Source organism: Polypterus senegalus, chromosome 11 (assembly GCF_016835505.1).
Source record: "Polypterus senegalus isolate Bchr_013 chromosome 11, ASM1683550v1, whole genome shotgun sequence".
In the NCBI taxonomy this organism is placed as follows: domain Eukaryota; kingdom Metazoa; phylum Chordata; class Cladistia; order Polypteriformes; family Polypteridae; genus Polypterus; species Polypterus senegalus.
In genome coordinates this window covers 66,917,071-66,940,757 of record NC_053164.1, presented here as the reverse complement: position 1 = coordinate 66,940,757, position 23,687 = coordinate 66,917,071, and the positions used below count along the sequence as shown (strand labels likewise).

At 38.3% G+C, this 23,687-nt stretch overlaps 1 protein-coding gene across 3 annotated transcripts in view; it reads left to right on the top strand.

The window, feature by feature from the left end:
* The window catches only part of LOC120539118 (H-2 class II histocompatibility antigen, A-K alpha chain-like), an 89,886-nt gene that overhangs the window by 24,327 nt on the left and 41,872 nt on the right, over positions 1-23,687 (top strand). For all 3 annotated transcript variants that reach the window (XM_039768893.1, XM_039768894.1, XM_039768892.1), the window contains exons 2-3: positions 4,798-5,052; positions 8,196-8,476. In XM_039768893.1, coding sequence (XP_039624827.1) covers positions 4,798-5,052; positions 8,196-8,476 — 536 coding nt within the window. The remainder of the gene's footprint in view (positions 1-4,797; positions 5,053-8,195; positions 8,477-23,687) is intronic.

The following is a 23,687-nucleotide window of genomic DNA, read 5'->3' as shown; positions in this document are numbered from 1 at the left end:
GATGCAGTATGTACAGTTAATCAGCAGCTCTAGTCAGGATATGCTAAACTGAAGTAGTGAGTCTTCAGCCGGGATTTAAAGGCTGAGACTGAAGGGGCATCTCTTATGGAAGCAGGAAGACCATTCCACAGTTTAGGGGCCCTGTAACTAAAAGCTCGACCTCCCACTGTTATTTTATTAATCCTTGGAATCCTAAGCAGACCGGCATCTTGAGATCTTAATGTGCTCAGGTTTGTAAGTCATGATAAGTTCAGACAAGTAAATATGTTAAAAGGAGGATTTTGAAATCTGCCCTAAACTTAACTGGGAGCCAGTGTAAAGATTTAAGAACTGGGTTATGTGTTCATATTTTCTTGTTCTTGTAATAATTCTTGCAGCGCATTTTGGATTAACTGGAGGCTGTATAGAGAACAGTTTGACCAGCCAGTGAACACCGCATTGCAGTAGTCAATCCTACTAGAGATAAATGCATGAATTAATTTCTCACAATCCTGTTTATTTAGAAAGCCTTAATTTCCTAACATTTTTAAGATGGAAAAACATGTTTTGGACAACTTTGTAATATGTGCTTTAAATGACATGCTAGAGTCAAAGATAACTCCTAGATTGCGGGCTGATTCAGTAAAATTAATTGGGATTCCAACTGAGTTAAATGACGACAAAATATTGCTGTGATCAGCGTCATTCCCTCCAACAATTAACATCTCTGTTTTATCTGTATTTAAAGACAAGTAGTTCTCATTCATCCATTCCTTTAATTCACTAACACAACTAATTAAAGACAACATCGGAGAAACTTCATTTGATTTAAATGAAAGGTATAACTGGGTGTCATCTGCATACAGTGAAAATTAACATTATGTTTCCTAATGAGAGATCCCAGTGGAAGCATGTAAAGTGAAAACAGTAAAGGTCCCAGTACTGAGCCCTGCGGACACCATATTGAACTTCTGTGTATAATGATGGAGTACTGTCAGCACATTTCTGTACATACTGGAATCGATTTGATAAATAAGAACTGAACCAAGCGAGCACGGGCCTGTAAGCCCAACATCGCTTTCTAGCCTGTGCAGTAAAATAGAATGGTCAATGGTGTCAAATGCTGCACTTAAGTCCAACAACATAATTACAGTGGAGTTTCCTTCATCAGAGGATATCAGAATGTCATTTACAACCCGTGTTAGTGCGTTTCTGTACTATGACCAGTGCGAAAGCCAGACTGGAATTTCTCAAATAAATTGTAATGCGTAAGGTGTGACTGAAGCTGACTGGCGACTACTTTTCTAGTATTTTAGAGAGAAATGGTAAATTTGAAATAGGCCTATAGTTATTTAGTATGTGTGGGTCTAGGTCTGACTTTTTAAGTAAAGGTTTAATGACTGACACTTTTAGTGCATCAGGTACTGTGCCATGCAGTAATGAACTATTGATAATGGTTAGAATAGGGCTGCAAGAACATCCATTGCACTTTTACTAGTTTTGTTGGCACTGGATCTAGGGAACAAGTAGTGGGCTTCATTTTAGTAATTAAAGTTAAGACTTCCTGAGTTACAGGATTAAAATTATTAAAGTGCTGAATGCAATGTGCAGGGTCTGCTAAGCTAGTATTTGGTTTGTACTGTGATGCTGAGATCTGGGATCTTATATTTTTAATTTTCTCATTGAAGAAGTTAATAAAGTCTGTACTGCTAATATCTGTTGGTATTTTGCACTGTTGATCTGAATTCCCATTTGTTAATTTAGCCACTGCTCTAAAAGTACCCTAGGATTTTTATTATTGCTATCTATTAATGTAGAATAGTATTCTGAGCGAGCTTTAAAGAGGGCTTTTTATATTTATTAACACTCTCTGTCCATGCAATTTGAAAGACATGTAGCTTTGTTGTTCTCCATCTGCTCCAGTTTTCGACACTCTAATTTAAGAGCTTGAGTATTTTCATTAAACCAGGGAGAGTTTCTATGTGCTTTGATCACTTTTGTTTTAGGGAGCCACTGTGTCCAGAGCATCTCTCAAGGTCACATTATAATGTGATATTAGCTGATCTAAATTATTTTCCACGTTTACATTTGATGTTAACTGATCTAAATGGTTTTCCACAATTACACTCGACTTACTCAAGGTATCTATAAATTTTGAAGCAGAATTACAATCTAGATGTCGCACTGTCTTTGTTTTAATCTGAGTGCGTGGCATGGGCAGAACTAAATCAAATGTAATTAAGAAGTGATCGGAAATAACTACATTTAATGGAGTAATATTTAAATTTTGAATTTCAACTTTGTAAGTTATAATTAAATCTAATGTATGGTTATGATTATGAGTTGGACCTTTGACAATCTGACAAAATCCTACTGAATTTAACAAATAAGTAAAACATTTGCTAAAAGTGTCAGTTTCCACATCAATGTGTACATTAAAATCCCCATCAGAACTACGTGATCATAATTTATAGCCAAATCAGACAGAAGGTTGCTAAATTCAGTCATGAACAATGAATATGGCCCTGGTGGTCTGTAGACTAGCACTATAATTGTGTTGGAATCTGTTTTAATATTTAAAATGAATGCCTCAAAGGATGTAAAGTTGCCTAAATTTTTAGGAGTGATTTGCATTTTGTTACAATAAATTATTCCAAGGCCTCCTCCTCGACCAGAATCTCTAGACTTATGAAGGACGAGTATCCATCTGGTGACGCCTCAGCTAGGGAACAGTGTCACATTTACTAAGCCAGGTTTCAGTAAGAAGACACAGATCAGATTTTGTACTTAATATTATATCATTTACCAAAACAGCTTTAGTGCCAAGAGAGCGAATGTTCAATAAACAGCATTTAAAACTGCATGGTTCTTTCTGAACTGCTGATATATTTTTGTTTTAATTTGAATTAAATTTCTATTACAGATGCCCCTGGTGGAGTGTCTGGTTTTATCCCTTGGTCTAATTATACACCTTAATTTTTGGTTATCAATTAATTTATGGTTTGTATCAAGACTAAATTTACTGGATGCCCCACAACAGGGATTATGGGTAACAGCTTCAGGAAAATAACAGGTGGGATAAAGAACAGCCTGTGATTTAAGATCACATGACTGCGGCCTGGATGGTGCTCTAATCAGTCAACCAGGCAGTTTTGCTGCCATATTTTGGGATAATACATAAGATCCCTCCAGTTAGGATGAAGACCATCTCTTCTGAAAAATCCAGGCCTTTCCCAAAAATCATCCCAATTGTTCACAAATGCTATGCTTTTATTTGCACACCAGGTTTCTAGCCAGCAGTGAAAGGAATGCAATCTGCTATAAATCACATCCCTCTATATAATCTTAGTTCTGGTAGCAGAAATAGCCTATTTGTAATTTAAGGTGGAATGGAACACTTCCTAACATGTTGAATAGGACAGAAGTGACAACAAAAAGATACAGCTAATTCTTGCAGAGTCATATGTTTGACATTATTAAACAGACCTAAAAAACATGTCGCTGATTTTAGGTTTTACACATGTATGAGATAATGGTCCTACCAAACGCGTTTTTCATCATGCAGCTTATAGCTTCTATAACATCTTTTACGCAACATCTTATCAAGTCACTTTTTATCACTTTCTTCCACTAGAAAGTTGGGATTTATGGCTATGGTAAAATGAAGGCTGTTAACACCTCTAATGATATTGATTCCGAGATTAGTGTGTATGTTCCTTTTTGAGAAAATGTTTTGCTATGAACTCAACAAAAATCTTGGCCATCTATGCCTTTCTCAAACTAAGTAGCTTATTAATGGATGTTTTGATGGAAACATATGTCTAAGGACATACAGGACTTTGCCTTGTCAAGTATGTGCTCATGCTAAATTCTCACAGGGTCTGCTTGTGGGATTGATGCAGCCCTTTCTTTTCAGCTTGCAGATCATGGGAATCAATTAGCATGGATTTTATCACAGATCTTCATTCCTATAATCATGATACCATAATTTTAGTAGCATTGGACTGAATTTCTAAGTGTGCTCACTTTTTCTGTTAAAGAAACTTCCCTACTGCCAAGGTCTTGGTAGATTTATTCATCTCCAAAAATTTTTATTTGCACAGGTTTCCCTGTTCTATCATCTCGGACAGGGGTCACCAATTTGTATCCCTATTCTGGTAATTTTTATGCCAAGTTTAGCTGTTCCTTGAAATTCTCTTCCAGTTATCATCTAGAGTGCAATTGGAAGATTGACAGGGTTATTTGGAATTTGAAGAAATTTTTATGCTGTTCAGTTAGTGTATTGCAGAACAGCTGGAAGCCTTTGCTTCCCTTGGCATAATGCACACATAATACATTATATTACTTGGTACCAAGATGTCTCCTTTTAACTGTGCCTATAGATTTAAACCTTCCCAGTCATCATTTCAACTAAGACACCCAAAACCTGACGGTTGTGCTCAGCTTGCCTTGGGAGGAGGGTCCTATAATGGTGCTATGCTTTATAATTTTTCCTTTAGTACCCCTCCATTGAAGGGCCTGCTAGTGCACACACCCATATGATATCACTGCAAAGCTGAAAATTAATCTAATACACAAATATTTTTGATATAGGAAGAAAATGGAGTAGTCAAAAGAACTCATATGGGCATTGTGAGGAAGCAGTACTTACTACCGTACCACTAGGCCACCCATGATTTACTGTATATCAGTATTACAGAAATATAAAAATTGGAGTATTAGGAAGATAACAAATTAATATAATGTAGTATATAGTGGATATTTATTTGAGTTAAAAGAGTACTTCTTCCTTAACTCACACTTATGTTTATCTTGTAGAACTTCACATAGATAACAGTGTGACTGCCTGCATCTACAACAGCACAGAAGCAGAAGATGAGACTGAATCTGATGGGAATGAAATGTTTTATACAGATTACATTAATAAGAAGATAGTAATGACTCTACCTGATTTTGCAAATAAATTTGATGTAGTCCCAGGATGGCTTCAGACGGCAGAAGCTGATAGACAGACCTGTTTACATAATGTTGATGTTGCCATTCAAGCGGAAAAGTCTCCACCTGAACAGAAAGGTAAGTATCAGAAGGAAATCAATAGTTTTTATTTAATAATAATAATTGTTAATTAATTCATTTACTTATTTATTTTACAAGACAGTACATTAATATAGGAAATCTGAAGGATTACATTGGTAGCAGAAGGATACTGTCCAAAGATATTGTTTTAAAGTGGAAGAATAAAGAGAACACGGTGACAACCTGTTATAACACACACAATGGCAAAACTATCCTTATTGTCTAGAGATATACAGTAGTTACCACCTTCACTTTATTCCCTTTTTTCTATGTTCTTTGGGCTTTAGACCCTGGATTAGTTAATGATATAGTTTACTATTGTCTGACATTCACAAAATCAAGTATATCACACAAGTATTGCCTTTAGGTTTATATTCATGAATCTATCTTATTTTATTACTAGCAAAATACCCGCTACTTGGTGAAGTACTGCATTAAAATTTTTATTAAGAAGAAAATTTAACCTTTTTAAACTGAGGGAAAATATGCCAATAATTATTAAGGATCTCTTTGTATACCACATTGTGAGTTAGGCCCTCCGGTTGTAACATGACCAAGCTGTGCGCTGAGCTTACTGCTGTCATAATCGGTTTGAGTTTCATGGTTTGTTTCAATTACGTCAGTATTTGCAGGATTTGTTGTATTGAAGTGACATTTGGTATCTGTCAAGCGTTGTAAGCACACAACGGTTTCATCGATAAAATCACATCCAGCTTTTGAGAGTTTAAACATTCATAAACATCAAAGTGTCCACTACTGAAATCATCACCTGTGAATGTAAGATGTTTAAGAGGCATTGGCGGTTGTCCAAGGTGTAAAATATTTGGCCATTTCGGTCCACTTGAAAGCGACAACCGAACAATTCAGCGGCAGCCATCAACTCACATGCAGAACCATAGGTGAAGGGCTTAAGCATTTCAGTCTTATAGTGCTCCTGTGTAGTATAATTATGTCCTGTACCGTCATCACTCCACACCTTGAACCTGTCCCAGTCATTCAATACATAAGACACAATGTTCCTCCGGATATCAAGAGTGAGCCTGATATGGCCGTGTAATATGTAACAAAGAGAATGGAAAAGGTAGGTGCTCTCCGGGCATGGAAACCACTCGGTAAGTGACAGTTCTTTGATCGATAGTGATCACCTCGATAGACATGTTAATGGGGGTTGGAATGATAAAGGAAATGGGTACCTGAGCAATGTAAAGTAAGTGTAAAATACCTATACAATAACTATAATTGTAATAAACAAACAATAAAACAGCGGAGAAGCCGTGGATTAAACAAAAAGGCTGTAGTTATCAGTAGGAGACGTGAATCCCGTGGCGAAGCAAGGAAGGGAATGTAGAGACTGGAGCGACGGATGGCCTTATATAGGCAGGCAGCCAACAACATGGGAGGCGTTGGGATGGGGGACCCGCGCCGCCTCACACATGACCGAGCTGCAGGCTATGGGCGATATATATATGCGTAAGTAGGATTCAGTTAGCGTTGGGAACCCGTGTACCAAATTTCTTGAAGATGGGCCCATAAGTAACAAAGACTGTTGAAAAGTTCAATATGGCGGCCGACAGTGGCATTATACCACCGAAATAAGTACGTACATTGGTTTCGGTTAGTGCAGGGAAGCTGCCTACCAAATTTCAAGAAGATGGGGCCATAAATAAGAAAGTCCAACATGGCGGACGTTGTTGACGTTATGACCATTACGCGTAGAATGAAACCTGCTTAACCTTTGTAAGTAAGCTGTAAGGAATGAGCCTGCCAAATTTCAGCTTTCTACCTACATGGGAAGTTGGAGAATTAGTGATGAGTCAGTGAGTCAGTCAGTCAGTGAGTCAGTCAGTCAGTGAGGGCTTTGCCTTTTATTACTATAGATAACATAACATTCTCAGTTCACCTCCATTAACCCATCATAAAGTAGATTAACCTATACTCAGGTTTTATCAATAGGTCAGAGAAAAAGGCATAAAGCATGTTAAGGTAAAGAAACTTGAATTCTAATCCCAAAGCTAAATCATTATATTTTAGGTGAATCAATCAAAGATAATCTATTTAAAACTTTATATTTCATAACTATGCATCAGGAATCAGGTCACATTAGCTTACCTTAAGAAACCTCACCCAATGCAGTCCACGTATCACAATATTTGCCTTTACAGAAACTTCCTACTGCCAAGGTCTTGGAAGATTTATTCATCTCCAAAAATTTCATGTGCACAGGTTTCTCTCTTCTATCATCTCGGACAGGGGTCACCAATTTGTGTTCATTAATAGCATCAAAGATGATCAATTAGATTGATTTATGCTTACTCTCTATTGGTGATGTTGTTAGAGTATGCCAAGTATCAGCCCTCTACAAACAGAAAAATACAAAAATATGAAAATGTAACAGTGATGAATACATGGAGAACACAGTCAAATAAAACCAATAGCCATTATGAGCTGTATCTCAGAAAGAATTTGATGTTATCAAGAACTATAGGTGAGACAAGTGAGGGTAGTGTTAAAATTATTTTCATGGCTTCTACTATCCTGATATTATCATTAAGAATGTCTATTAAAATATGTCTCTGGAATAATGATTGTTAAAATCACTTGCAAAATAAAACTGATTGGGACACAAAACTATAATATAAAACAAAAATAATGTAATCAAAATGTTGTATTCACCTTAATTAAAAAAAAAAGCATCTGTGTTTGTTTCTGGACTATGTCTCTGTTATATGCCATTTGGTATGGGGTTCATAAAAGCAGTGCTACTATTTGTGGTGCACCATGTGTTTGAATTAAAAATTTAATGCATTTTATTACCAAAATGTTTTTGATGCGGTGTTTGTTGTAATGGAAAAATGTAATGCATTTATTACTTACATGTATTACAAATACATTCCAATAGATGGTTCAATGGAAATTTTAACACTTAAATATGATGAGGTCTATGTTGATTACTATGTTGACCTTAGATAGGTAACACAGCTAGTTTTCATAAATTCACTAATTAAATTAATTCACTAAATTAATCAAAATGAGACAATACCTGATTTACTGTGGATGGCTAGTGTTAAGAGTTAGTGTTAGTTGTATTTATTTTAAAGGTATATTTATTAATAAATTGCATTTTGTTTTGTTTTTTACAGATGCTCCTCGTGTGTCAGTATATCCTATGAATGACTTAGAGGTGGATATCTTTAACAACCTCATCTGCTTTGTCACAGGATTTTACCCTATACCCATTAAATTATCATGGTACAAAAATAATCAACTAATATCTGATGGAGTTGAAATTAGCCGCTATTACCCTAACGATGATTTAACCTTTCAAATATTTTCTCAAATAAATTTCATGCCTAAAATGGGAGACATTTATTCTTGTGTGGTTGAACACAGTGCTATCAGTGAACCAGTGTCAGTTTTTGGGGTAAGTTAAAGAGAACTAGTATTATTAATTTAAAAAATATTTTTGGTACACTCTTGCAATTATCCTCTTTAATAAAACCCCTGTGTGCGTCCAGGATGTCCGTGTGTGTCTTCTGGTGAAGTCTGCATGCGCGGGCAGTGCAGCGACGTCACCGTGGATGTACACACACTGGAAGCTGGGCACACAGTGAATGGCCTAGCCACAGACGTGCATGATAAGCAAATAAAGGACATCATTGCTGGGGAGAGTGCTGATTGGGTAGTCGCGCACGCACATAAAATAAAATTTAATGTTTATTCACTACTGTTCTAGCCCGCCCGTTATTTTTTTTTTTTTATTAATTTTATTACAATCCATACAAAGCAATCAAGTTTTACAAAAGAAAAATTGAGTTAAGAACAGATCGATCCCCACCCTGAGAGAGAGCAAGCCAAAAACGTTAAAATTTAAGGCTTGTAAACATACCTAAATTAAAAATTCTCTGTGCTTTATGAACTTATTTTAAAATATTACTGATTAGATCCTGCCATGTTTTGAAAAAGTCTGTACAGATCCTCTAACTGAGTATTTGATTTTTCCAATTTCAAATAATATAACACATCAGTTTCCCACTGACTTAAAAGAGGAGAGGTTGGGTTTCTTCCAGTTTATCAGAATAAGTCTGCGTGCCAACAGTGTAGTGAATGCAATCACAATTTGTTTGTCTTTCTCCACTTTAAGCCTCTCTGGAAGAACCCCAAACACAGCTGTTAATGGGTTAGGAGGGATTGTGAGTCCAAGGCTGTCTGAAGGTAATTAAAATTTTTGTCCAGAATAATGTTAATTTGGTGCAGGCCCAGAACATGTGACCTAGTGAGGCTGGGACTTGGTTGCAACGTTCGCAGGTTGGATCATGCCCTGGAAACATTTTGAGAGTTTTAGTCGAGACAGATGTGCTCGATATATAATTTTGAGTTGTATAATTGTATGCTTTGCATATGGAGCTTGAGTGAATTCTCTGCATTGCTACTTTCCACTCCTTTTCTGATATATTAATTGAGAGATCTTTTCCCAGTGTCCTCTTGGATCTTTGAAAGGAAGGGATTGTAAAATGATTTTATATATTGTAGAGATGGAGTCTAACTCCTTGAAATTGAGCAATATTTTTCCAGCATGGATGAGGGTGCAAGATGAGGAAAATCTGGAAGGTTCTGTTTAACAAAGTTCCTGATTTGAAGATAGTGAAAGAAATGTGTAGCTGGAATGTTAAATTTGGAATGTAATTGTTCATAGGATGCAAAGGCGTTGTCTATATAAAGATCTCTAAGCAAGTTAATTCCAAATTTTTCCAGATATTAAAACTGCATATGTTTGTGAAGGTTGAAAGAGGTGGTTCTCTTGCAGGGTGCCACAGATAGAAGCTTCTCCGTCTTAAAATGCTTTCTACATTGGTTCCAGATTCTAAGTGAGTGGAGCACAATTGGGTTATTAGTGTATTGCCGATAGCGTGTGTTTATTGGAGCACAGAGCAAGGAATACAAAGAAGTACTGCAGGATTTTACTTCTATTGCGGTCCAAGCCTGTGTATGTTCTTCTATTTGTGTCCAGGTTCTTATCGCCTGTATATTTGCTGCCCAGTAATAAAACTGGAAGTTAGGTAGAGCCATGCCGCCTTCTGCCTTTTGTCTTTGTAGGGTCGCTCTTTTGATGCGTGGATGTTTTGAATTCCAAATAAATGAGGTTATTGTTGAATCTAATTGCTTAAAGAATGATTTATTAATGTATATTGGGATGTTTTGAAATAAAAAGGAGCTTAGGAAGAATATTCATCTTAACAGTGTTAATTCTTCCAGCTAGTGTGAGATGAAGGGTTGACCATCTATGCAAGTCTTGTTTAATTTTTTCCATGCAGACGCGAAATTTTGTTGATAAAGAGCTTTATGTTTACTTGTGATGTTTACCCGAGGTATTTAAACTGTTCTGCAATGATAAAAGGTAGGGTGTCTAATCTAATATTATATGCTTGAGAATTCACTGGAAAGAGTACACTTTTATTCAGATTAATTCTGAGACCAGAGATCTTTTGAAATTCTGTGAGTGCTGCTAAGACTGCAGGCACAGAATTTTCTGGGTCCGATATATACAGTACCATGTCATCTGCATATAATGAGATTTTCTGTTCCAGTCCTTCTCTGCTAATCCCCTTTATCTGATCAGTATTTCGACAATGTATTGCCAGTGGTTCAATGGCAATGCAAACAACAGTGGTGACAAGGGCATCCTTGTCTAGTGCCACGTTCTAGTTTAAAGTAGTCTGAGCAAATGTTATTGATGCAAACTGAAGCTTCTGGGTTAGTATACAGTAATTTAATCCATGCACAAATGTTGGGCCAAACCCAAACTTCTCCAATGTAGTAAAAGGTATTTCCATTCAATCATGTCGAATGCTTTTCTGCATCCAATGATAATAATATTTCTGGGGTGTTTGATTTAGTTGGTGAGTATATTACATTAAACAGGCGTCGAAGATTTGAAGATAAGTGTCGGCCCCTAATAAATCCAGTTTGGTCTTGTGATATTACGAGGGAGCACTTTCTCCATCCTTCTAGCTATGATTTTAGAGAGTATTTTAACGTCGTTATTCAGAAGTGAAATTGGTCTGTATGATGCACATTGTAATAAGTCCTTATTTTGTTTTGGAAAGACAGTGATTAGTGCTTGGCGAAAGGTTTGTGGAAGAGATTGGTTATCTCTGGCTTCTGTAAATGTTGCTAATAGGAGGGAGCTAGCTGAGCGGAGAATTTCTTGTAAAACTCTGCAGGGTAGCCATCAGGGCCTGCTGCTTTTCCACCTTGGAGTGACTTTATAGCATCTAGTAATTCTGATAATGCCAGAGGTTTATCAAGTTCCTCCACACTAAAGCGTCTATTTGTGGTATCTGTAATGTATCCAGAAATGCATTAGATTGTGTATTGTCTTCTTTAAACTCAGTAGTATATAGGGATTTATAGTAGTCTCTGAAAGTGTGCATTATATTTTTGTGTTCGATGATTTTATCTCCATTCGTGTTAGTAATTACGAGATTGCATTGCACTTCTTGCTTGTGAATTTGTTGAGCTAAAAGCTTATTAGCTTTCTCTCCATGTTCATAGTAATGATGTCTGGATTTGTAAATTAGTTGTTCAGTTTCTTTAGTTGTCAAGAGGTTTAATTCTGAATGTAGAGCCTGCCTCCTCCTATGTAGAGTCTCGCTTGGTAGTCTGGCATGTTCTTCATCTATTTTAGTAATTTCGCTTTTTATCTCTGCTACTTTCTTGGCTTCGGATTTATTTCTGTGGGAAAGATATGAGATAATCTGTCCTCTTAAGAAGGCCTTAAGAGTTTCCCAGAGTATTCCTGCAGAGATCTCGGGGATGTATTTGTCTCTAGAAAGAATTTGATTTGTTTGGATATAAATTCAGTACAATTCTCGTCAGCTAATAGAAGCGGGTTGAGGCCATCTGCCGGGTGAGTGTATGGGGCTTAGTAATTTTAGCTCCAAGATCATAGGTGCATGGTCAGAAATAACAATAGCATCGTATTTACAAGATTTAATCTTAGGCAACAAGTTATTGTCTATAAAGAAGTAATCAATCCTTGAGTAGCAATGATGTACTGGTGAGTAGAAAGAATATGTTCTTGAATTTGGGTTTAAAAACCTCCAGGGATCTGATAAGTTGTGATCAGTTATAAACTTTGTAATTATCTTTGCAGTGTTAGATACTGTTCCCCCTGTGGAGGAAGTCCTATCTAAAAGTGGATTTAAACACAATTAAAGTCCCCAGCCATTATAACTTTATGAGTGTTCAGATTGGGAATGGATGCAAATAAATTTTGTATAAATTCCTTATCATCAACATTAGGTGCATAAACATTTATCAAAATCATTTTACAGTTAGATAAGTCTCCCATGACCATTACATATCTCCCTTCAGGATCCAATACTACATCTGATGCTACAAATGGTACTGTTCTATGTATGAGAATTCCCACACCTCTAGTTTTCTTTGTAAAACTAGAATGGAACATTTGGCCAGTCCAGTCTTTTGCAGCGGAACTGATCCTTGCTTAGTAAGTGGGTTTCCTGTAAAAATACTATTTTAGCATTTAGACCTGTTAGGTGAGAGAGTACTTTCTTTCTCTTTAATTCGTGATTCAGGCCTTTAACATTCCAGCTTACGAAGTTAACTGTCCCATCATGGAGACACTGATTCTGAGTTTTTGATGTCATTTTATAGTCTTAACTGGAAGTGAGAGCTTCAGCCTTAATTTCCTATTTCCCCTAGAGTTGTTGCCATGCAGCTTATTATTACGTTGGTAGTTATAATTATAAAGATTTGAGGATAGATTAGGTATAGATCAAGCCTGCTCTCTTTCTCTCCCCCTTAACCCCCACCCTCCCTTTTGCCTCCCCAAGTGAGGCTAAAACCCACTTCACATAGTCCCAGTCCTCTGACATACCCAGAGACAGAGCGTCCAAAGCAAAACAAGCCCCATGCAGTGGCGCTTTAGGGTTAAAAGATAGAGATATCTGTTACCAATATAGTCTTTAAAAAGAAAAAAAAAAAGAATTTTGCACTTAAAATATATATATAGTCTTCAGCAATTTTAGTGCATTAAGATGATACACCCAGATAATAAACCCGGGATGGTGTTAAAATGTGTCCAGAATAAGCATAACAAGTCTTAATGCAGTAATAGCAATAACAATAAACCAAGGGTATGATATTGAACAGTCTCGTTTAGGGTAAGATGAAATAATTAGAAAAGAAAAAAAAAAAAAAGAGTAATTAAGCACAATAAAACATAAACAGATAGCCCTAGTAATACTAAGTAATAATGAGTAATATAATAATAATGAGAATATATGCTGATAAAACCCGTATTTTAAAACAAACAGATCAGACAGTAGATTATTAATCATTGCTATATCATTAACGCCATGACTCACTATTATGTATCAGAATAGTCCGGGATCAGCTTTCTTAATTCTTTTCTGCTTCTTCCTTGCTAGCGAAGACATAGAATTGACCCTGCCATTCCACTTTCAGTTTTGCGGATACAAGAGGCTGTATTTGACGCTGGCTTGCCGTAACCGCTGTTTAATGTTATAGAAGGCTGCGCGTTTAGTAGCTGTTGCTGGAGAGAAGTCAGGAAGATACGAATGTGGTTATTTTCATATGTAATATCTTCCTTTTTTCTGAGGAGTGCCATCACCTCTAGCTTAAATGCTAATCGTTCAAAACGAACTATAAAAGATCTTGGTCGGGTCTACGGTGTTTGATCGCGTGCTGTAAGCGCTGCTATCTCAGATTCTGCTTTAAAGTCCTCCCGATTATTTTAGAAAAAGTTCAGCTGCGAATTTCACAGGGTTTGAACTTTCTCGATTCTCAGGCAGACCTTCAATTCTGACATTATACCTTCTACTCCCATCTTCCAAAGCAGCCAGTCTGTCTCCGAGTTTTTGCATTGAACTGACATTAACTGCTTTTCCTCGGCACTGGCAGCTGCCTTTTCGCCATTTCAATCCGATACGTGAATGTCTCCTTGAGATCCTCCAATTGATCAGTAAGCGTGCTCAGTTTGACCTGAATGCGCTCTTCAATTTTACCCAGCACCTGTCGAAGCTCAAGTTGCACCTCTTGACGCAGCCTTTCCATCTCCTGTTTCAAATCCTGTTTCAGTCTCTCAAGTGCCTTTGCCGTTGCTTTCTCATTAGCCTTCTCGCTTTTCTTTATATCTTGCGTGAGCTCAGCGAGCAGCACCTTCAGTTCAGATAGTTCAATTGTGCTTTTTGTACGAAGATGAAGCAGCAGGCTCTGCTGAAGCCGGTGTCCCTGCTGCTCCGGCTTGCGTAGTGCGTAATTGAAGCGCGGACTTCAAGGCCCTTTCCAGCTTCAGGTGATCTTCTCCGATCGGCGAGCTATCCAGATCTGCACTCACGATTGTACCCTCGCTCCCCTTTTCGCTCTCAGCCGGCGACGATGTAGCGGACCGTGGTCCCGAGGAGTCTGTACTTTCGCCCATCTGATCCAGGTCTGTCTCTGAGAGGCCGTATCTCGAACTAGGGCTTGCTGATCGTAGCTTGGATGTAGCTTTAGTCTTCGATTCTTTCGGACCCCCCTTCTTGTTGGCCATGTTTATATGTGCTTACATATACTGTAGCAGTCCCTCTCAGGTTGAATAAATACAAGATATCTCAGGATAATAAGCAAATAATATGAAAATAACACGCTGCTAGCGGAGCTCCACTTCAGACGTCCATCTCTCGCAACGGACGAGACTATTCTAACGGGCTTAATGTCTAGTACTATATATTAAACAAAATGCACATTAAAGTAACTGCATTTTTGAGAATATTTGATATTCTCAAAAAATAAAAAGTGAAGAATTTCATAAATTGTGTTCACATGCAAATCCAAAGGAATATATGAAAATGAGCTATAACAGAGAAAGTCAAAAGTCATAGTCAAACACAGTCACAATCCACCCACTGCATGGCATTCCAGAATAAAGTCTGTGCTGTACTGATGAGAGAATCTTAGCATTAGTCTCAAGCCCTTGTAAGTCTGAACTGGATTAAGTGGGTTAGATAATTGATGGATGAATGAAACCACCATTTTCATTGCTATTATCCTTACTCTGGGTTATCCAGTAATAAATATTAGATTCCATCAAAAGTACACAAAGTCATTCTCCCAAATTGCCAATATGCCATAGTCTGTAAGTGACTATATACTATGTATGCAGGACACATCAAGCATGCCACCATTCAGTAGTTAATCATATTTCTGTATTTTAAGGCACTTTTAATATATGTACTACATATTGTTAGTCCTGTAGTAGTCCTTACATAGAAGGAGGTTCTGACCAATTCAGAGCCTGCCTCAGCAGTAATACTCGTGTAACAGAGGTCAAAATGCCTCCATTTGGAGTAATCTTCAGTATATTGAATCCAGCTCATTCACTGAAAAATAAGATTGTAAATGGTTAATAAACCAAGGGACAAGCAATGGTCATTCACTTAATCCAAGGAGGACATTACTATTCTTAAGTGGTGAAATGAATAAAGGTAATTAAATTAATGTAATAACTCTTAATGTATAAATAATCTTAAAAGTAATGGCAGATTAATGCCAAAGTGAGAAACATTTTGCAAGTGGGAAAGAAAAACAGTGCATCGATTTCCCTTGCAGGAAAGACATTAATCAATTGATTTTAATCATAATTTATTGGCTTTTCTTTTAACAATATCAGTAATTGATGAGACATTTTGATAAATGTTCCTCATTATTTTCCTTTCCTTTCTTTGTAGATGGGGTTCCAAGACATAAGACTTACAGTATATCAAGATATATATGCAAACTTGAAACAAAACAATACACTTTATTAATAAAACCAGGATTATAGAATGCATTGACTTAAAACACAAGAAGCAAAGTATTTAAGACAGACAAATATATAACACTGGAGATGTATTTCTGAAATTTCTTGGTTTTTGCAAGGTTTACCATTTAGTGTTTTACTTTTGGTATTTAATGATAAGGAACGTAAATTTGCTATTTCTAGTGTACAACCGTAAGTATGAGAGCTAAACATCTATGCTTGTTTGGTTAATTTCAAGCTCAAAGCAGCCATTACTGAGCAGAGGGAGGATATCTATGTTGTGTTGTTCAAAAAGAAGGATTTAGAAAATTTATAGTGCTCAACCGTCATAAACTTCAGAGCAATAAAGTCACCTCTTAAATCTGAAAAAACTTTAGCTTTGAATATACAGTGCATCCGTTAAGTATTCACAGCGCATCACTTTTTTCACATTTTGTTATGTTACAGCCTTATTCCAAAATGGATTAAATTTATTTTTTCCTCAGAATTCTACACACAACACCCCATAATAACAACATGAAAAAAGTTTACTTGAGGTTTTTGCAAATTTATTAAAAATAAAAAACTGAGAAATCACATGTACATAAGTATTCACAGCCTTTGCCATGAAGCTCAAAATTGAACTCAGGTGCATCTTGTTTCCTGATCATCCTTGAGATGTTTCTGCAGCTTAATTGGAGTCCACCTGTGGTAAATTCAGTTGATTGGACATGATTTGGAAAGGCACACACATGTCTATATAAGGTCCCACAGTTGACAGTTCATGTCAGAGCACAAACCAAGCATGAAGTCAAAGGAACTGTCTGTAGACCTCTGAGACAGGATTGTATCGAGGCACAAATCTGTGGAAGGTTACAGAAAAATTTCTGCTGCTTTGAATGTCCTAATGAGCACATCACAGCCTTTGCTCAATACTTTGTCAATGCACCTTTGGCAGCAATTGCAGCCTCAAGTCTTTTGAATATGATGCCACAAGCTTGGCACACCTATCCTTGGCCAGTTTCACCCATTCCTCTTTGCAGCACCTCTCAAGCTCCATCAGGTTGGAGGGGAAGCGTCGGTGCACAGCCATTTTAAGATCTCTCCAGAGATGTTCAATCGATTCAAGTCTGGGCTTTGGCTGGGCCAATCAAGGAAATTCACAGAGTTGTCCTGAAGCCACTCCTTTGATATCTTGGCTGTGTGCTTAGGGTCATTGTCCTGCTGAAAGATGAACCGCCCCCGAGTCTGAGGTCAAGAGCACTCTGGAGCAGGTTTTCATCCAGGATGTCTCTGTACATTGCTGCAGTCAGCTTTCCAATTATCCTGACTAGTCTCCCAGTTCCTGCCGCCCAAAAATCTTCCCCACAGCATGATGTTGCCACCACCTTGCTTCACTGTATGGATGGTATTGGCCTGGTGATGAGCGGTGCATGGTTTCATCCAAACGTGACGCCTGGCATTCATCTTTGTCTCATCAGACCAGAGAATTTTGTTTCTCATGGTCTGAGAGTCCTTCAGGTGCCTTTTGGTAAACTCCAGGTGGGCTGCCATGTGCCTTTTACTAAGGAGTGGCTTCCGCCTGGCCACTCTACCATACAGACCTGATTGGTGGATTGCTGCAGAGATGGTTGTCCTTCTGGAAGGTTCTCCTCTCTCCACAGGGGACCTCTGGAGCTCTGACAGAGTGACCATCGGGTCCTTGGTCACCTCCTGACTAAGGCCCTTCTCCCCTGATCTCTCAGTTTAGATGGCTGGCCAACTCTAGGAAGAGTCCTGGTGGTTTCAAACTTCTTCCACTTACGGATGATGGAGGCCACTGTGCTCATTAGGACATTCAAAACAGCAGAAGTTTTCTGTAACCTTCCACAGATTTGTGCCTCGAGACAATCCTGTCTCGGAGGTCTACAGACAATTCCTTTGACTTCATGCTTGGTTTGTGCTCTGACATGAACTGTCAACTGTGGGACCTTATGTAGACAGGTGTGTGCCTTTCCAAATCATGTCCAATCCACTGAATTTACCACAGGTGGACTCCAATTAAGCTGCAGAAACATCTCAAGGATGATCAGGGGAAACAGGATGCACCTGAGCTCAATTTTGAGCTTCATGGCAAAGGCTGTGAATACTTATGTACATGTGATTTCTCAATTTTTTTTATCTATAATAATAAAAGGCAAAGCCCTCACTGACTGACTGACTGACTCATCACTAATTCTCCAACTTCCCATGTAGGTAGAAAGCTGAAATTTGGCAGGCTTATTCCTTACAGCTTACTTACAAAAGTTAAGCAGGTTTCATTTCAAAATTCTATGCGTAACGGTCATAATGGTCGATAACGGTCGACAACGTCCGCCATGTTGAACTTTCTTATTTATGGCCCCATCTTCACGAAATTTGGTAGGCGGCTTCCTGTACTTATTTCGGTGGTATGACGCCACTGTTGGCCGCCATATTGAACTTTCCTACGCCACCAATTTTCAAACTTCCGAGTAGGTAGAAGGCTGACCCCATCTTCACGAAATTTGGTAGGTGGCTTCCCTGTGCTAACCAAAACCGATGTACGTACTTATTTGGTGGTATGGACGCCACTGTCAGCCGCCATATTGAAATTTCCAACGTCACTAATTCTCCAACTTCCGTGTAGGTAGAAGGCTGAAATTTGGCAGGCCCATTCCTTACAGCTTACTTACAACAATTAAGCAGGTTTCATTTCGAAATTCTACATGTAACGGTCATAACGGTCAACAACGTCCGCCATGTTGAACTTTCTTATTTATGGCCCCATCTTCTCGGAATTTGGTAGGCGGCTTCCCTGCACTAACCAAAACCAATGTACGTACTTATTTCGGTGGTATGATGCCAGTGTCAGCCGCCATATTGAACTTTTCAACAGTTTTTGTTACTTATGGGCCCATCTTCAAGAAATTTGGTACACGGGTTCCCAACGCTAACTGAATCCTACTTACGTACATATATACGTCAATAGCCTACAGCTCGGTCACCGTGAGGCGACGTTGGGTCCCCATCCCAACGCCTCCCACGTTGTTGGATGCCTGCCTATATAAGGCCGTCCGTCGCTCCAGTCTCTACATTCCCTTCCTTGCTTCGCCACGGATTCACGTCTCCCTATTGATAACTACAGCCTTTTGTTTAATCCACGGCTTCTCCGCTGTTTTATTGTTTGTTTATTACAATTATAGGTATTGTATAAGTGTTTTACACTTACTTTACATTGCTTAGGTACCTATTTCCTTTATCATTCCAACCCCATTACCATGTCTATCGAGATGATCACTATCGATCAAAGAACTGTCACTTACCGAGTGGTTTCATGCCGAGATAGCACCTACCTTTTCCATTCTCTTTGTTACATATTACACGGCCATATCAGGCTCACTCTTGATATCCGGAGGAACATTGTGTCTTATGTATTGAATGACTGGGACAGGTTCAAGGTGTGGACTGATCACGGTACAGGAGATAATTACACTACACAGGAGCATTATAAGAATGAAATGCTTAAGCCCTTCACCTATGGTTCTGCATGTGAGTTGATGGCTGCCGCTGAATTGTTCGGTTGTCGCTTTCAAGTGTACGAAATGGCCAAATATTTTACACCTTCGACAACCGCCAATGCCTCTTAAACATCTTACATTCACAGGTGACGATTTCAGTAGTGGACACTTTGATGTTTATGAATGTTTAAACTCTCAAAAGCTGGATGTGATTTTATCGATGAAACCGGTTGTGTGCTTACAACGCTTGACAGATGCGAATGTCACTTCAATACAACAAATCCTGCAAATACTGTCATAATTCAAACAAACCGTGAAACTCAAACCGATTATGACACCAGCAATCCAAGCTGTGAGATTTGAGACAAGATTACTGTTCACATGGCCAACTGTAAGTTGCATGCTCAAGAGTAAGCTCAGCGCACAGCTTGGTCAAGTTACAACCGGAGGCCGAACTGACAACGTGGTATACAAAGAGATCCTTAACAAATAATTATTGGCATATTTTCCCTCAGTTTAAAAGGTTAAATTTTCTTCTTAATAAAAATTTTAAGGCAGTACTTCGCCGCTGCGAAGCGTGGGTATTTTGCTAGTTTTTAATAAATTTGCAAAAACCTCAAGTAAACTTTTCACGTTGTTATTATGGGGTGTTGTGTGTAGAATTCTGAGGAAAAAATTTTGGAATAAGGCTGTAACATAACAAAATGTGGAAAAGTGATGCGCTGTGAATACTTTCCGGATGCACTGTACTGCTTTGTACTTGGACAAACTTTTTCAGTGGTTTAGATGAAGCAAAAGGTGCAGTCACATCTGACCTTAAGGGTTTTCTTTACCTGGCTAAACGTCACCGAGTCAGGAAAAGTTCTTCCACCTAAGGCATTCCCAGCCTATCCCAGCAATCATAAGGTGCAAGGTAGGACCAAGACAGGCCAATCCATTGCAGGGTCAGACATGTTTTCCATCTTTGAATAACATCTTGTTATAAGATGAAATTTACAAACCAAAGTGACCATAGATTATATGGAGAGCTGTGGAACAATTCTGTCTGGAATTCAGATGTGTAGGGTGCAGACAGCTTTCTGGATCTCTCTTAAATCTGCATTTTGTCATAGAGGGAGCCTTGTATGCCACTGAAAGAATAACAAAATAGGGTAATGCCCTCTTTCCTCTTACACTGTTCATAGTCTGGTGGCACAACACATATAAAACTTTTCACACAATAGATACATTCCCAATTTGGAAATGGCTGCAGATTGGTTTTGGTATGAGCTGCCAGTAATGAGACTTTATTGTGTTTTATGACAGAATAAACTAACTCCTGCACAAGCATACAATGACCAAAATGAGTGATGTGGAGTCTGGCATACATATACCTGGTTTGAGGGGTCACAAAATTTGCACTATGACTCTTTCTGAAGCTTTAAAGAGCAGTGTGATCTTTAAAGCTGTCAAAAGTGATTTTACAGCTCCACCAATTTGCAGTCTTTAAATTGTGGCTATCATTGCAGGTAGCAACTCATGGACTGCAGCAGGTGTTGCACTATAAAAAGTGGCGTTACAAATTTGGAAATTATGGAGCTAAAGGAGGAGAAGGAGAGCATTAAAAGTACATTATTCATTAAAGGAGAATTCAGAAATAGTGATTTTAACAGTACTATCTAAGGCAGTGGTTCTCAGGTTGTTGGTTTTCTTCCAACCAGATTCACAATCAGTGATAAAATTAATCTCATTTATCTAGTTGGTCTTTTATTCTCTTCTCTTATTCTGCATTCAGAAAACAACAAATTTGCTCCCTTCATTGTATCCTAAAAATGACAATTAAAACAATTAGAGTTGATGCCCAGGCAAACCACACTGATGAAAGGCTACAACTACTTCACCATCAGACTCACCAATTAGTAAATAATGCATTAAATAACCAGAACACCTGAAAGAGAAGAATAAAAATCAGGATGAAAACATTATTACAAAAGTGCAAAACAAAAAGAAAAACTACATTATCCTCAAACAACTGCTTATTAAATCCATCCATCCATTTTCCAACCCACTATATCCTAACTACACGGGTCACGGGGTCTGCTGGAGCCAGTCCCAGCCACACAGGGCGCAAGGCAGGAAACAAACCCTGGGCAGGGCGCCAGCCACTGCAGGGTGCACACACCCCACACACCAAGCACACACTAGGGACAATTTAGGATTGCCAGTGCACCTAACCTGCATGTGTTTGGACTGTGGGAGGAAACCGGAGCACCGGAGGAAACCCACACAAACACGGGAGAACATGCATACTCCGTGCAGGGAGGACCGGAAGCGAACCTGGGTCTCCTAACTGCGAGGCAGCAGCACTACCTACTGTACCACCCTGCTTATTACATTTTAATAAAAATTTATCAAACTTAGTTTTGTAATTTGTTTCATTTTCTGGGACTACAACTGATAATTCTAATGTAATAGAATTTTCCAAAGTGAAACTGGATTAAATATAATGTTAACAACAGTATTTTAGGATAGATGGAATTGACCAATGATTAAATTCATGAAATAGAAGAGATTACCATTGTCGTGTTATTCAACAGAAGGAAATTTCTGAAATAATGCTTTTGTAAATTCTAATCTACTACTTTCTGACTCTTATACTACTCTTCCTAAAAGGGCACCAGTTGAATTTTTAAAAGTAAATTTCAGCAAAAATGTTTGAGATAGAAAAGAATTGGTGGGTATATTGATTTCAGTATGGAGTAACTATGAGCTACTAAGGTCTGTACATCTTCTGAAAGTGTCATATCACCAATTGTGTGACAACCTCAAACCAGGTGGATGTATGCTTCTCATGAAAGCAAGGTGTTGATTATGGTTTACACATTGTAAGAGAATCAAAGGACAATGATGAAGAGTTGGTATCAACCTTGTAATCCTATATAATTGGATCACAAGCAAAATAGAAAAACAAGCAAATAATTGTTGAGCTCATTTAAAACATGAGTGCAGAACATAACTGGCAAAATGGCGGAGTTTCCAGTTTTCCTTCCTCCCAGCAGGAAGAGATGGATGGACACTGGAAGTGACCTCAGAGAGATTCTAGCCATCAATCATCTGACCTGCAGAGGGAGGAAGAGAGAAAGGCTTTAAGACAGAGTAGCAACCCTGGTGTGGCACTGAATTTCAGTCACTACAGCCCTTCAGCTGTCCCCTATGTGCACAAGTGTGACAGGACTCCCATCCCCAAGCCCCTTAGCCCAGACCTGTCAGGTCAGTTGGTCTGAACTGTGAGGTCATGAGCCCAAGAAATAGCATCGACATTGGCATGGAGAGAACTGCAACGATGGAGGACTTTGAATCGATAAGGCTGAAGGTCGAAAACCATGTGGTGACTGGCAGATTTGACTTTTGTGAAGTGCCATCCACTGTTGGAGTGCATGGTTGGTCATCCGAGTGAACCCATGGCCCAGAAGTTAGTAACTCAGCTGGTAAATAGCCCATTTTATCGCAAAGGCTTCTCTTTCCATCGCTGCATAACTGGTCTCTCAGTCCAGTAGCTTCTAGCTCAGGAACATGACAGGTGTTCAACACCATTGACACTTTGGCTCAACTGAGACCTGTGTCCACAGTGTTAATCTGTAATATAAAAGGCAAAGAAAAGTAAGAAATCATCAATACATGTGGTGACATAAGGGCCTATGCCACCGGGTACGCACTTTGTGCTTAAGAATGATTTACTATATGCTGAGCATGAGGGCAAGGTTAAGGTCATTGTTGTCAGTTCCAAACGTATCTGGTAGCAGGTTTGTGAATTAGCTGTCATCTATGCGCATGCACATGACAACATGAATACAACTGGTGATTCCTTGGAATGAGTTATTGGCCTATTAGAACAAGTATTAGAACAGAAATCAAAACAGTGTGTTATTGATGTTGTCTGTCAGACTTTGCAGACAGAAAACTGTAAAAGGATTGCCAGAAGAGATACACAGTGTAGTGTCAGGGTGCACAGCATCATAGATCATTTTATCTTGAATTACCTCTGTTTTAACTGTTATCAAAACAGGCATACTAAGATCAGTTGCACAGCAAAGTTCAAACTGCTTGAATTTTATTTTAATAATAGTTCTATATTTGAGCCACAGAAAATAAAGGATCCACAATTTGAATAATTTAGGAAGATTTGGAATTACTATATATTGTGTGTTTTGGAGATAATGTTTCAAAGATAGCTGTGCAAAACACAGGTTGAATTAATTCTTCATTTTTGTAGAAGCATTTCTAAGAAGCACTGTAAAAGTAATGTTCTGCTTCTGTTCAGAAAGGTGCTT